Source organism: Chaetodon trifascialis, chromosome 20, assembly GCF_039877785.1.
Source record: "Chaetodon trifascialis isolate fChaTrf1 chromosome 20, fChaTrf1.hap1, whole genome shotgun sequence".
NCBI lineage: Eukaryota > Metazoa > Chordata > Actinopteri > Chaetodontiformes > Chaetodontidae > Chaetodon > Chaetodon trifascialis.
In genome coordinates, this window is record NC_092075.1 from 1,203,545 (window position 1) to 1,218,937 (window position 15,393).

The 15,393-nt window shown below is 43.0% G+C and overlaps 1 protein-coding gene across 1 annotated transcript; it reads right to left on the bottom strand.

Moving 5' to 3' along the window:
- Positions 1 to 1,205: 1,205 nt before the first annotated feature.
- Positions 1,206 to 13,565, bottom strand: septin5b (septin 5b). The gene is made up of 12 exons (XM_070988881.1): positions 13,387 to 13,565; positions 13,199 to 13,209; positions 10,697 to 10,787; positions 8,944 to 9,030; positions 8,731 to 8,854; positions 6,531 to 6,665; positions 6,303 to 6,420; positions 4,817 to 4,918; positions 4,279 to 4,375; positions 4,041 to 4,176; positions 2,805 to 2,907; positions 1,206 to 2,622 (listed from the first exon to the last, which is right to left on the bottom strand). The coding sequence occupies exons 1-12, from the start codon at positions 13,427 to 13,429 to the stop codon at positions 2,560 to 2,562; spliced, it is 1,110 nt and encodes a 369-aa protein (XP_070844982.1). The 5' UTR covers positions 13,430 to 13,565; the 3' UTR covers positions 1,206 to 2,559.
- Between the last annotated feature and the right edge of the window lie 1,828 nt (positions 13,566 to 15,393).

Here is a 15,393-nt window from a genome sequence, read left to right on the forward strand (position 1 = left end):
GTGCCCTGAGGCAGGATCTGGCTTTGCCCCCCCCAACCAGCCGTGAAGGGATGCCAAAGCGGCTCATCTGTAGCTGCTTGGTGTGGCTGAGAGGAAGGAAACGTTCATCGGCTGGTCCTCCGCTTTGGTTGGAGAGGATCATGAAATGTTGTTCAGACGTTCACGTCCCCCTCAAGATTAATGTCAAACACAGATGACCCCACAGCTTTATCAATAAATATTTCAATTTGTCCAATTCTTTGGTTAAAGTGACTTTTCCACCAGCCTCAGTGCTACTTTTGTTAACCGCTATTTAGCAAATGTTAGCACGCTAACACCTGAAGCTAAGATGCTAAACAAAGTGAACATTAACATTCATGTGTTAGCGGTCATTATTAGCATGTTAGCATGCTAACATCCAAAACTAGATGCTGGTGAACATTAAATCTGAAACACTGGTGTGTTAGCATTGTCCGTGTGAACGTGTTAGCATGCTAACAACTGTAAATAAGATGCTGTTCATGCTCTGCATCAAACCAAGGAAACATCAGTGTCTTAGAATTGTTATCGTTAAACTTTGTGAACCATCTAAAAAAATAAAATATTCATTCTTAATTAATGAAAAGTTGAGCAGTAAAGCAGGTAAACAGCCTGACCAGGTGTGGTTTGACCACTTAGCTTACAGTAGCTAATATTGGATAGATATATTACTGATTAATTAAAGCTGCACTAATCAATATTCTTAAAAATCTATAATAATAGATCAAAGTGTATAATGTGAAAGTGCTTCCTCGTATCAGGTCGACACAAACAGGAATTAATGCTAATGTCGCCGAGGGTTTGCTCAGTATGTAAATAAGCAATGTTTGCTAACAAATGTTAGATTTTCCATTTTGAGGTGATTACGCATCAGTATTGTGTTTACGTCTCATTCTGCTGCCTCCAAGTGGACAGAAAGTGACCTCGTCCTGTCTTTGACTTTTATTTTATTATTTTTCTTAAAATAAAGTTCACTATAAACAAAACGTCATCTGCTGTTTTAGTTTTCTGGCTTTGAACTGCAGCGAGTTTAAGACGATTCTCAATTCCTTCTGACGAATTTCTCAAGGGAAGATTTTTATTGGTAAATCAGTGCAAATATTTAAATTCATGGTGACTTTGTCAGAATTACCCGAGTGAAAAGTCTGTGCATGTGTGTTATTGACAGAACAAGACACTTTTACATAAAAACAAAGATTTTATTTTGGTTTTCAACCTTTGTTACTTTGCCATACAAACAAAAGTTATTATTATTGTTGTCATTATTATAAAGCTAATAAACTGTGTTTATTGTGTTTAATATTGACGTACTATCAGATCGAAGCCCCCGACACTGTCCCCCCTCTGTAACATGTAATAACTATGAGATATGAATGTTATATATTACACACAAACTCAGAAACACACTCAGAAACTGAATGTACAGCAGGACTGTTTTTACACGACTCTTCCCTCGTTGATGTTCAGTTATGATTGTACTTTGTGATACTTTGTTTCAGGAAATGCAGATTAAAAGTCTTATTTAAGGATGAGCTCACCTGTCGTGGCTTTGCTGATGACCTCGCTGACAGTCAGAGAAATCCACGCACACACTCGAGCTGCAGCGCTGAGGTTTAAAAGCGTGGCGGCGTGTCGCTCTCGCTCTCGTGCCATGAGTCTATTCTGAGTGGTTGGTTTGTAGCTGTGGTTGACCAGCTGTCACATTGTGAGATTTCAGTTCCTGCATCTCTGACACTGTGAGAGCTTTGACTCAGGCTTTGTGTTCGTCTTTGTCCAGACCCCCTTTTCTGATTGACGACAGCAGATCTGACTTATTTGACTCGAGAGGAACTTTCACCTGGGACGGCCTAAAATCACACGGTGGATCTGGGGTTAAATCATCAAATCATTTGTAAAAATTATCTTTTCTGACAGGCCCATCGACATTTAGCCAGCAGGAAAAGAGTACATGATGGTACCTGGAAAACTCCTTCATGAGTCAAACGCCATCCAAGGCTCGCTGTTAGCCATAGTTGCTACAGCTAGCTTCATTAGCTTAGCAACCCCCCCAGGAAAGCACTCATCATCTGAAAAGCGCGGCATAAGTTAAGTTACACAGCAAAAACCAACAGCGACACGCCACTCAGACTGTGCACACGACACTAAAAGTTTCTAATCATCAGCGACTTTCAAAGGTCGCGTCACTCCAGACGTCAGAGGGTGAAGTGAGGGGGTCGAGGGCACGGTGCATTTGTGTCATCGAGTGTTTCACATAGAAAACTTATCTACTGTGATCTAAAGGAAACAAGGTGCAATCTACTCTCTATTGCCTAACTAGACTCACTTGGCTAATGACTGCGGTAAAAAAGCAAAGTTTCTGAAAGTTTCCCAGCATGCTGTCGCTCCTCGACTGTTTCTGTGTGACCAGTGTTTTCAGACTCAGATGAAGTATTGATTAAAATGATCTAAAGATTTCTCCATCCCATCCCCTGAAGAGACGGCGCTGTGTGTTTGATCTTCTCTTAAATAAATGGCCACAGGCGTAACGTCAGCGCTCGGCGATCACAGCTCCTGCTCGTGCATCTGCTGCTGCATCTTCTGCAGCATCTGCTGCATCCTCCTCAGCTGCAGAGGCAGACGAGATCACGACAAGACAGAGAGAAGGGAACAAGAGGGGGATAAGACACGGCTTACATAACTACACATATGGGTCATCGTCTCACATCGGCATCCTGCTTATGTAACACCTGCTGCGATGCATTATTTAGGATTTGAGGTTTTTAAGGAGTCCGATTTTTCCCACTCACCTCGTCATCTTTCATTCTGATGAGCTTCTCTGTTTCCACGTCAGGTGTGGACAGCGGCAGGAGAGGGATGGGGCTCTCCACCCGCTTATCTGCATTCATCTTACTGTGAGGTGAGAAGCAAACATGAAGGTGACAACAGCAGGACAGAGGCTTTCTGTGGACTGCCAGCAGAGATGGAAAGCTCTCTGAAAGCCTTCAAGTGTAGAATTAGGTCATTACACCCTCATTAATCTCATCTCAGCATCCCATGTCATTTTTAAAACGACCACTAGGGGGTGCCCAAGGTACAAACGTTCAATTTCCAAGTCCATTGTCCACCTGATGGACGTTCTGTCCGGTGTTCTCTCTCCGGGCAGATGCTACTCTATGTTCATATTGTTATTATTAAAAAAAAGTACTACCAAGCACTGTTTCTGTTTTCTTGTTGTTTAACTTCATGAGTTTAACTTTCAGATGTCTGCCAGCGGCTGAAAAGAGTCCACAGACGGCTTTTCAATGAGTCCCTGCATCACTGTGCAAAGATAACTCACTTTTCACAACAAAATGAAGGCAACAATGAAAGTGTGCAGATCCAAAGAAACAGTCGCTTCGTGGGAAACTGCCCTCGTTCCTCCACTGCGGGCAGAACACCAACATCAGCTCACTGTTTACATCCACTGATGCTGCCAAGGCCCAAAATGTCTCTCGGGTGTCCCCCTGCTGTCCAAGTTTATGTGTGAGTGAGCAAGCGTCATGAGAACTGGGCCCTGGGTTTTGCCTCTCAGGTCACACTCAGGCTCCTCGGACTCTCTGATTGGTGGAGGCTGTTTGGGCCGAACGCAGCCTGAGGAAGGAGTCGAGAGCTGCACACAGAACTGAGGCTCTAAGAACCTGCGATGTCTCCTCCTGCATGTTTTGGGCTAAAACCTAAATTGACTTCATATGTGGATTTAATTTCACCGCACAGCTCAGAGAAGGCAACATATGCTGTTAAAATGTTGTGTTTTTGGGGACTCACATACATTTATGGGAATCATGAAGTGATTTTTTTTAGCTCACGTCAGCAGGACAAACACGGTTGCTGGAGGACCAGATTTGTCCCTTCACATGTGTACACACTTGATTAAGTTTTTGTTCATTGTGACTCTGACACACACACACACACACAGAGTAAAGTACATATGTCATTGTACTGCTGCACACACACACACACACACACACACACACACACACACACACACACACACACACACACACCTGGTCATGGTCTGGATGCACTGAGCTCTGTAGTTCTCATAGTGACAGTCGCTGGTGATGTCCTTCAGGTCGTGCATGTGGGTTCTGATCAGTATGTTCCTCAGCTTCACAAAGTCGCAGTGGGACGGGTTCTCCACTGCAAACAGGAAAGGATGAAGATCAGGGCTGGGCGCTCGCTGATAATGAGTGTAAGTGAAGTGTTGAGTGTTGGGATGGGCGGGCTCAGAGCCTTTCTCACCCTCCACAATGCCCCATGGGTAGAGCCTCCCCCTCACTCTCTGACCTCGGGCCTCCACCACAGTGTTGCTGCCGATCACTGCAAACGGGATGCTCTCCTGCATCCCAAAACGACAGTGCAGAGGAAGTATTTGAATCTAAAAGTACTGCAGTAAAGTGCTTCTTTCCTAATTTTACTTCAGTAGAAGTATTATCAGCAAAATGGATATGAAGTATCAAAAGTAAAAGTACTCGTTAGAGAGGTATAATGGCCCCTGCTTTCTATTTTCTAGTATTTAGATTTACAACAACTGGTCAGATGACCATCAACCAGTCACTTGAGTCAACTGAGTGTGTGAAAACCTGCACACACAACAACTACACACAGTTACACACGGTGGGTTTGAACACTGAAAGCCAGGCTTCATATTCACAACATGTCGTGTGTGACAGGCGTAACACAGACACATACACAGCTGTCAGATGAATGTGGTGCAGTAAAAAGTGGAAAATGTCCCTCTGTGGACTGTTTTTTTAAGGCGGACCAGAATCGAGCTCACCTTCAGCTCTTTATCTTGTCTTTTGAGCTCCTCGTCTTCATCGGAGTCGCAGTCAGGGAACTGGTAGATCTTTATCCCATACTTATCTATCTCCTCCCTCAGCTAAAAGACCAACACACACACACACACACACACACACACACACACACACACACACACACACACATATTAAAGATGTGATGGATGGAAAAACACACACACACACACACACACACACACATATTAAAGATGTGATGGATGGAAAAAAACACACACACACACACACACACACACACACACACACACACACCCTCCCACTGAGAGCTAAAGTTTAGCAGGAAGTCGCTGCCTTATACAAAGCTTTACAACTAAGTGCAGATGAAACCTCTGTGGAGGAGTGTGTGACTCATCCTCCACTAATATCAGCTGCAAACGAACCCAAACTCACAAAGGTTCAACATTTACTTCCCTTATCTTCCCTTCTAGTCTGATTTTATTTTTATTTTTAAGCAGAATATCAGTATAGTTGTTGGTTTAGGTTTGATTCAGCTCGGCTGCTCAAACGGCCTCTTTTTCAAGCTGAATCTTATAATTATTCAAATCAAAATTATGCAAAAAACATTTTTTAGCAACAAAGAAATATTAGATATTCTTTACAGTATAAATTCAGTGAAATAGTTTTTCAGAAATGTGAATTCTTTCTTATGAGTTGAGAACAAATCCTAAATCATGCATTGTAGCAGTCGTGGTTAGCCTAGCTTAGCATAAAGTCACCCTCCTGCTAAATCCAGAAAATGTTGTTTTCACATTTTGTTTATGTTTATTTATGGAAAAAACAAAGTGTTTATTGAGGAGCTTCAGAGGTGCCGGCAGATGTAGGCTGTTTCCAGTCTTCATGCTAGCTAAGCTAACGTCATCCTGACTACAAGTTCATACATGACACACAGAGAAGAGACTGACATCCATCGTCTCATCTGTCTGCTTCCTATAATGCTGAACTACTCCTTTAAAATCCAAACTAATTAAAAAAAACAAAAACAAATAGTTATCTATAAAAAAAATTAATGAATGGACCGTTGAGATTATTGGCTAGTTAGCCAAAAGTACTGAATAACCAGCTGACACTGTTAGCTTTGTGCTAATGTAATGAATAACAGTCAAAAGAGTTTAGCAGCTGAAAAATGAAATAAATAATAAAATATCCCTGACAGCATTATATCGTCTTCTTTCCAGCCAGACGTCTGTTGTACTTATGCAGATGCTGAAAGTCTTTGTGGGTTTGATTCAGAGCAGAAAATAAAACTCTGAACGCCCAGCAGCTAAGAGATGCTGCATTTCCACAAAGGTCAGCGCATAAATTCAGCTTTTCCTGCGCTCACATAAAGCTGTAACCTCAGAGAAAAGAGAATTTACATCATCCCATACATCTGGCAGAGCGGCCAAATCTGCTGTTCACGGATTATACATGTAATCTGCGTGTATGTCAGCGTACATCATGGGGTCTTACCCGCTCTTTGAGTTTCTTTATCTCAGTGGGAGTGAGGCAGTCGGCCTTCGCGATGAGAGGAACGACATTAACTTTATCCTGCAGGGCCTTCATGAACTCTATATCCACTGGACGAAGCCTGCAGGAGGACACGAGCTTCACTGAGCCATTCAACGTGTGCATGTATGTAAATCCCATGACGGCCTCAGATGTGGTGAGTGTGTATTAGTGTGTATTAGTGTGTATCACCCGTGTCCAAACGGAGGGATGAAGTAGAGGCAGCAGTGCACTCTGTTGTCCTGGATGTTCTTCCTGTTGAGTCCGCTCTCGTCTCTGAAGTACTGTTCAAACTGCTGGTGGATGTAGTCTGTGACTGCCCTCCAGCTGGAAAACACACATTTATCTGATTCTACTGCAAACTGCTGAAGGAGTATGTTGATTCCCTTTTCTGCTCAGAGACTGATCATCACCACAGGAGCATAGTAACAGTACATCTACTCGAGTACTGCACTTACGGGCACATGATGATCTTATAAAACAAAGTGTACTGCAGATTAAATGCTCAACAGAATATTTGACCGGTCATGACCATAACAGTAATCTAATTATATTATATATAACAGGGTACAGGAGTACTCATAGCTCTTCATGAGTGAGCTCTGCAGGTGTTGCTGGGTGGATATTTTTAGGTGGAGTCTCGCCTCTGTTGACCTCATTTAATTCAGAGTGAATTCCTTTAATGTGAGACTCTCGCTCATTCTGCGGTCATGTTTTTTACATGCACCTTTGGAGATGAATATTCAGTCCCGGTCTTGTCAAGCATCATTACTGCTAACGTGCAGGGGAGTCCAGCTGCGTACGAGCTGTCGCGCTGCATCAGCGGAGCAGCAGCTGATGGAGGTGTCGCTGCTGAAGCTGCAGTTTTCCCACAGCGGGACTCAGGCTGAGCACAGGATGAAGAACTCTTTCAGAAACAGCGGCCGCTACAACAACAGAGGTCTGCAAACTCATTTCATCCAGTGGACGGCATCCTCGAGGCAGCATGTGAGGACCCACGATGCTGCATCCAGATGTTCAGGTGCTCGGCTCTTGTCTTAATGTGCTGTAGAGGCTGCTGTTACACCGTCATCATCTGCCATTAGCTTAGCCGGGCTGACATCATGTATGTGACACCAGCTCAGATCCTGATAAAATGTCCTGCAATTCTTCTTCTTGATTGAAATGTACTGTCAGGAGACCCTTTCCTCAGTTAATGTAAATTACATGAAAACAGGAGAGACAGCAGAGCATTAACAGATTACTGCATCAGGAGCAGCGAGAGTGTGTGAAGTATAATCAATGTCCTGAACTAAAGGAAACAGAAGACAAAGAGGATCAAACAGTGATGCATTAAGCATCCTCACTCAGTCAGAAGTGAGAGCTTGAAGAAGGGAACTGACATCCAGGCTGTGCTGAGGCTGCAGAGAGACGCTGGCTGTGGACAGGCTCAGTTAAAATTCAGTTCTCCAGGGAGCCGCAGAGGGAAATCAAACTGGCAACCAGGTAGAAACAAAAACAAAAAAACCACCACGAGTCCTCCAAATGAAGCTCGCACCCTCGAGACGACGCACGGAGCTGTTCTCTGATTCGATGCCTCCATCAGCAGAAACTTTAATTGGCTGCGACTTCAAAATATAAACTTGACTTTTCTTGTCACTGTTACAGTAACAAACATGAAAACATCACCATGAGTTGGTTTATGATCAAACGATTAATCGAGAAAAGAACTGGCTGATTTAGCAATAATGACAATAATCGTTAGCTGCAGCCCTGATTTTAGTAACTAAAATCCAACAGTTCCAGCCTGTAAAATGTGAATATTTGCTGTTTTTCTTCGTCTCTTTTGGCTGCAAAGTCAAATTTTATGGTTTTTGGACAGTTGGTTGAACAAAACGAGGCATGTGTATAAATGACATAAATGTTAAATAGATGTTCAGCAATTGTGTCGCCATTTGTTATTGTTATTATGAAATTGTTGTATTTAATCAGGTGCAGAAAAACAACATGATATCAGGATTACATGCTGCGGCTCTCTAAACATCGGCGTCGGCCATTGAAAAACCCACATCCGAACACTGATTTGTGGGCGTCACCGTGGGCGCAGAGAAACTGTGAATGAGGTTGTTTCACTGTTTTTTATTTACAATTCATAAACTTAAGTGTGAATAATCACTATTCATGAGCTGCAGCCTTTCTAACAAGTGTTGTGTGTGTCACAGCCTGAAGGATCTTCTTCCTCTGAGCCATTGACCTCCATTAAAACACATCAATGAGCCTCACTGCTGCACTGCCTGCCCATGAAAACGGTCCCCGACAAATGCACATTTCCTGCTGTTTGTTCGATGAAAACACAGCGAGCAGCTGTTGAAACTGTTTACCCTCCGAGCTGCTGTACAAAGTGAACACTCACCACTCGGTGTTGTTGACAGCGTCTCCAAAACCAGGAGTGTCCACGATGGTCAGTTTCAGCTTGACCCCCTTCTCCTCGATGTCCACGGTGTGCTTTGTGATCTCCACCGTCTGACTGATGCGCTCTTCACGGTCAAAAACACCAAACAGATACTTAAAGTCAGCAGGTCTGAGCAGCCAGAGATACGAGACCGTCTGATTGGCTGTGACTCACCTTCTGCATTGAGCAGTTTTCTGTCTTTGTGCAGATCAGTGAGGAACAGGCTGTTCACCAGCGTGGATTTACCCAGACCAGACTCACCTGGAACACACGAATGCAGCAGCACGCCAGTAAACGTACATTTAAGGTAATGATGATATGAGATTATGAGATACACTTTTCAGAATAAAACTCTCAGGAAGTTGTGCAGAGCCGCAGGAGCCTGTCCCATATACAGGCCTCACGCAGGCAGTGCTGGGTGATGGGTGACCCTGTTCTCCAGCAGCACCACCCACACACATCCAACAAACAGTGTGAGCAGCCAGACTGAGACACTCTGCTCCAACATTCATCTGAAATATCACGCCAATGTTTTTCTGCTTTCCAGGCTGATAAAAACACGATATCCAATAAACGAGACTCAGGATTCACGAACATAAACCTCCAGATGTTCATCGACAATATTTAGTCATCATTTAAGAAACATTCTACAAAATAAAAAGACAAAATCAAAATCAGTGCAGCAAAGAAGGAGATTATTTCTAAGTGCTCCCCCCCCACACTACCTCAATAAAACATGAAAGGAATCATGGGAACGCCCTGCGAACACAGCTACTGTACCACCATTACGATCCCACACTGCCCTACATACAGTCACAGTTATACTCTGTATAGTAATACAGCTATAACCTGCGACTTCCTGCTGTCCTGAATAAAATGTATTTGGCTTTTTCCATAGAAATGTGTATTTTCCATGAAAAACACATCCTAAATTCGTTGGAACTACAAAATGCGCTTAATAATCCAAAACGCAGTACTTTGGCTGTGTAGTTACTGCACTATCTACTACAGGAAATCAGCTAACGAGAAAGCTAACGAGGGCTAAGAGGGCTGTAGCAAGTGAAAGCTAGCTTAGCAGATTTGGTGGTTAAGCTGCCTTTAAATCACATACTTGATGCATTAATGTACGTACTTAATGGTGAGAGGTAAATGCACTTTGGTGACCTGTCCAGCTGACTTTGTAAAGCATTTAGAAGAACCACGACCTGAAAGAGGACGTTTACTCTTCAGTTTCCATCAAACTGCAGAGAAACGCGCTAACGTTCAAAATGCTTCTGAATATTTACCAGTTGGAGATAAAGTGCCATTAAATCCAGATCATTGTGTGACATTTTCACATGAAACTTGTGAAAGCTGAGACAGCGCGGAGGCGTGGTGGTGAAGAACATCCTGCGTGGATTTCAGCCTCTCTGTGTGAAGACGGCTTTGGACTTGATCCACACGCAGACGTGCAGCTCATGAGGCTTCGCTGAGAGATTCACAGCCTTTATGAAACTCTGTTCCACAATTCAATTTCAACGCTGCTCCTTCATTTCTGCGTCTTCTGCCTGAATCATCCACTGGTGAGGATGACGTGTAGCATTAGCCTCAGTCTGTTAGCATGAGTGTGGCCGTCAAAGACTCATTTAAGAGCAAATTTCAAGGATTTGTGTTTTAAAACAAATCAGCTTCAAACAGTCATGGAGTTTTAGCGCTTGCGTTACGTTAGCTAGCTACAGTTGATAATCTTCCAGTGAAAGATGTGATTTTAGCATAAACAGTCGCTGGATAAAAAAAACTACTTTTGCTCACTTCTGTGTGAATTTGAGGACCGATTTTTACTAAAAAGGACAAAGAACTGTGACGTAAACCTGCTTCCATCTTCACTGTTAGCGGCGTACGAGCTAACTCAGGCAGACTGAAGCAGTGACGGGTTAGCATCTCTCACCTGCCACCATGAGGGTGAAGTCAAACCCTTTTTTCACCGACTTCCTGTGCACCTGGTTCGGAAGCGTCGCAAAACCGACGTAATCTTTTTCCTAGAAACAGACACGCACGTGCACACACACACACACACACACACACACACACACACACACACACACAAATAAATATAGATTGAATTACTTGCAGTTGGTGAATCCATACAGTCTTTGTTGAGAAAAAGGGTTAAAAATGTTTAGCCTGGACAGCAAACAGTAAAACACACAGTGCTTAAAAACACTCTGCCTTTGGACAATATTCACGGGATACTCAGAGAAACTGCAGTATTAGTACCAACGACGTGTTCCCACAGCTTTCTGAGGAACACGTTCACTTTAGTTTGAGAAGTTATTGTTTACAGCAGTTTATAGGACTTACAATTTAATACTTTAAGCACGTGAGTTAAAGGCAGCTTAACCACCAAATCACATGAAATCAAAGCTACTGAGATCTGCTAAGCTAGCTACCTTTATGCTAAGCTAGCTACCTTTAAGTGTAGTTTTTCATCTCCATCCTGAATTGTTTAGCTGTTGCCTTATTTAATCATCCTGAATGACAAACTAAATAACCAAAATCTTTCTAAATAAATTAACAAACAGGTGAAGAACTAGGAGAAAATCAATGAACCTATTTTTAGTTTGAGCTAAAATTAGCCGCGGCTATCTCACAAGCTAGCTTCCATTTGATATGGGCCTCTTGCTTTAGCTTCCTGGCTGTATGTAGGGCAGTGTGTGATCATAATGGCGGACGGACGGACGGACGGCGTGATGTGGGTCAGATCGTCCTCCACAGCTCAGGGCTGCAGCGTGGTGCAGTAGCTGTGCTGGTAGGACGTTCCCATGATTCCTTTCATGTTTTATTGAGGACCGCGCCTCGAGGTTCCCTCAAGTATTCATGATACAGTTCGGCAGGCTGGCACAAGGGGGGGGGGGGTGACAGAGGCGACATACATGTTCATCTGAGCGCACGCAAAGAGGACGAAAAGCTCAAAGCAGCAGTAAAATACAATAAAACAGGCCTGAATGAGACGGGTCAAGACCGGTCACATGAAAGCACAGTCCTCCCATCATGCATCAGGGCTTTCCAAATATTCCCGCTTTAGGCTTTTTACCAAACGCATTATCTTGACTTCAGGCGGTGACTCAGTGGACTGGAGCGGTGCATATGGAGCTGTGGGGGTGTTTTCATGCTCCACTTTTGTTATTGCTTCCATATTGACATTTTGTCTGTGGATGCGTTTGTGTGTCACGCCCACACACACATCACAGAAATACAGTGATCCAGACTGCTGGGTAACGCCACGCTGAGTCTGCGTCCGCTGCTTTGACTCAGCCGTCCAACACGGCCAGAAAAGACAGAGCTGTGAAGGGATGAAGGCAGACGTTATGAAACGGCTGGTGGGATTTTAGGGAAATGGATCTAAAATGAACAGCGAGGGCGGAGAGCTGCATGTAACTCATACCAGGATATCAAGACATCGAGCGTCTGCGACTCTTCACACGCAGAAGACCAAATTAATGATTTCAAACATTTCCAACTGTCTTTTGGACGAGCGGGTTCACAGCGACACACTCTTCCTTCATTTGAACACTCTGAGAGTGTGAATGATGTCAGTTCAGTCTTCTAGAAACGATCTTACAGTTTTCCCCTTTTTCTGCATTTTGAAGCTGAATGAGTCAACAGAAATTCAGCAGCAACTATTTTGATAATTCCTTGTTAAGTTTTAGTCATTTTCCAGCAAAAGTGCCAAATGTTGTCTGATTCCAGCTGGTCCCACAGGAGGATTTATCTGTTTCATATGATTGTCAACTCTTTTTCATTTTGAACTGTTGGTGGTTTGAAGACGTCAGCGTGGAGTTTAAGAGATTTTACAGCCATTTTTCACTATTTTCTGACATTTCATAGGCAATGAATAAAGAAAACAATCAGCAGATGAATCAATGATCTTGTATTATCGCTCTATCGTCTTGTTATATATTAAATATTGCAAAGTTTCCCCCCAAATTCAGCCTGATCCGTTTGGTATCTTTGGAAGGTCTCCACCAGCATTTAAAATAAAGGTTTGCTGATATTATCGTACATGACGAATGAAAGCAGCCAACACTCACATTCAAGCAGCCTGAAAAATGACTGAAAGGATGTGAAATTAATTTTCTGTGGATTGATCGATCAATCATTCGACTGATGGCCTCAGCTCAGGGCATGTTTCCAGATGTGTCCAGATGCTGAACGTGAACTGAAATGTAAAGTCTGTCAGCGTGTGTGACGATGAGTCAAAGAGCAGCTTCAGCACTGACCAGGTCACCGACAGCACCGACCAGCTGTGCAGCCACCAAAATAAAGGGATTCTATTGGTTCGTGCAGGTGCGACACAGCAGGAGGCTTTTATTTTGTAAGGGTCACCATCATCATCATCATCATCATCATCATCATCATCACACACCTTTGTCTGCTGCGTCTCTCTTACCTCTCCATCATCTGTCCATGAAGCCGGATTCCAGGAGGCATCCGTCCGTTTGTGGAGCGGATGCCGGCCGCATCCATCCCGGGAGGAGAGAAAGAGACCATGATGAGGATTCGTGCAGACTCATTAATCGATGCTTCATTAACCGGCTGTGGCGCGCGGCGGGTTATTAATGACACGCGGGAGCTCACCTGGCCGGGGCGCGCGGCTCTTGTACCTGCTGTTGGCGGTCATCTTGGACACAGTTGGTGGAAAACGCGTCCAAACTGAATGAAAGAGGCGCGTCTGCAGCCGCTGCTGCTCCGTTTAATTCAGGCTGGACGATATTTCACCCCCGCAGCACCGAAACGCGTCCAGCAGAAGCTCACGTGCGCAGAAATGAACCTGAAATGGAAAAGAGATTAAAGCTCATCACCGTGTGGACGCATGCTCGACGCCGGACTCTGTGCTGTCATGCACGCAGACTGATCAGTGATTAAGAGACGCTCACAATGCTTTTTGTGTGAAAAACTGTGTGCAGTTCGTGTGGATCACCAGGAGGTGGCAGTGTTGTTCTATACCTGCACTGAGTAACGTACTTTGCAGCGGCTGGTAGCCTACAGCATGCGTTTAGTCTTTCATATAATAAAATAAATAAATAAATAATAATAATAGTTTGTTCAATGAGCATTTTTCATAAAACAAGAAAGGACATAACAAGCTCGGTCTGTACCAGCTCTATATGGAAAGTGTCCTGAGACAACTTCTGTTGTGATTTGGCGTTATACAAATAGAATTGAATAACGTGTGTTGACAGTAACAATGAAAAGCAGCAATTAAAAAGGAAAAAGTAGAGTTAAAAATATATAAATAAAGTTACATTTACAATATAATGTTGGACTAAAACATACAGAAACTAGAGAAACTGACTGTGTAAAAGCCATCTCATATCAGAAGATACTGAGAGTATTTGTCAAGTCTGTGAAAGTGGCTTTTAAATTGAACTGAGGAACTAATAGAGCAAAAGCTCAATGCTCACAGTTATTAACTGTCTCTGGGACAGTTGAAGACCCAAATCTGAGAGGCCTTGTAGGACAATGAAGGGTTAGAAATTCAGTTATACTCTTTTAAGGCCTTCAAATGATTTGGATTGAAATGTAAGAGGGACTGGATGCGCCTCATGTTAGCAATGAAGGGCCGATGACAGGCTGTTTTTGTGTGGACCAGCAGGTGACGCCAACATTATCATCAACTTTTAACACAAACACACAGAACAGAAACACAACAAAGGTTGTTTCCTTCAGGGAAGATGGTGAAATATATGAAAGAGAATAACACAATCTTATAATTATGAGTTTTTCAGCATGAAGTCATATTAATGAGTAATAAACACACCTTTGCTCGTTTGAATACACTCAGGGTTTTGCTGCTGTAGCCTTACTTGCTAATGATGTCAGCTAATGTTAGCAAAATTGAAATAGGAAATGCATGTCGATCAGTTGATCAGCTCAGTGACTCTTGTGATACTGTAACAGTATATTTTTAGAGTTTATCCCGTTAATGGACCCTTTGCTAAGTTCCATGTTGCTACACTTGTCAAGCTTTCTATGCTAGCTTGGCGCACTGTACAGTTTTCAGTGATCACTGATTTAGTCAGGTTCAAGCCTGCTAACTGCTAGGTGCTAACATTAGCGTAAACTCAGTTAGTGTTAGCAGCATAATGTGCCCATGTCATATGTCTGAAAGTGCCTTTTTTAACATAGCCTTTAATCAAATAAAACAGTGTAGACAGTTCAGAATATGATGCTGGCCTTCGTTTGGAAGTAGCACTATTAACTATTAAGCTAGACAGCGAAACATGCTAACGTTATTAGCACAAAGGCACAACTTTGAGCTAATAACGTTAATAACACAGATAAATGTGTTTCATTTTTGTTGCTGTTTAATTCAAGCTGTTAGCGCGTTGCTAACTACTGATTTGACAGCTAGCTTGCTAAGATAACGTTTCCCCAGTGAAGTTTTTAATGTTTCCATCTTTTAAAATGAGAATCCTGTAATGTGGTCATAATTATGTGTTTGATAGCTACATACATGATAAAATGCTAAAGGACTGAGGCTGAAGCTAGCATTAAGTCAGTCTCATGTAGGACACCAGAGGACCAGAGGACAGATATATCTTTGTTATTCTCTGGGGTTGAAATGAAAGTTCCTTTATTTAT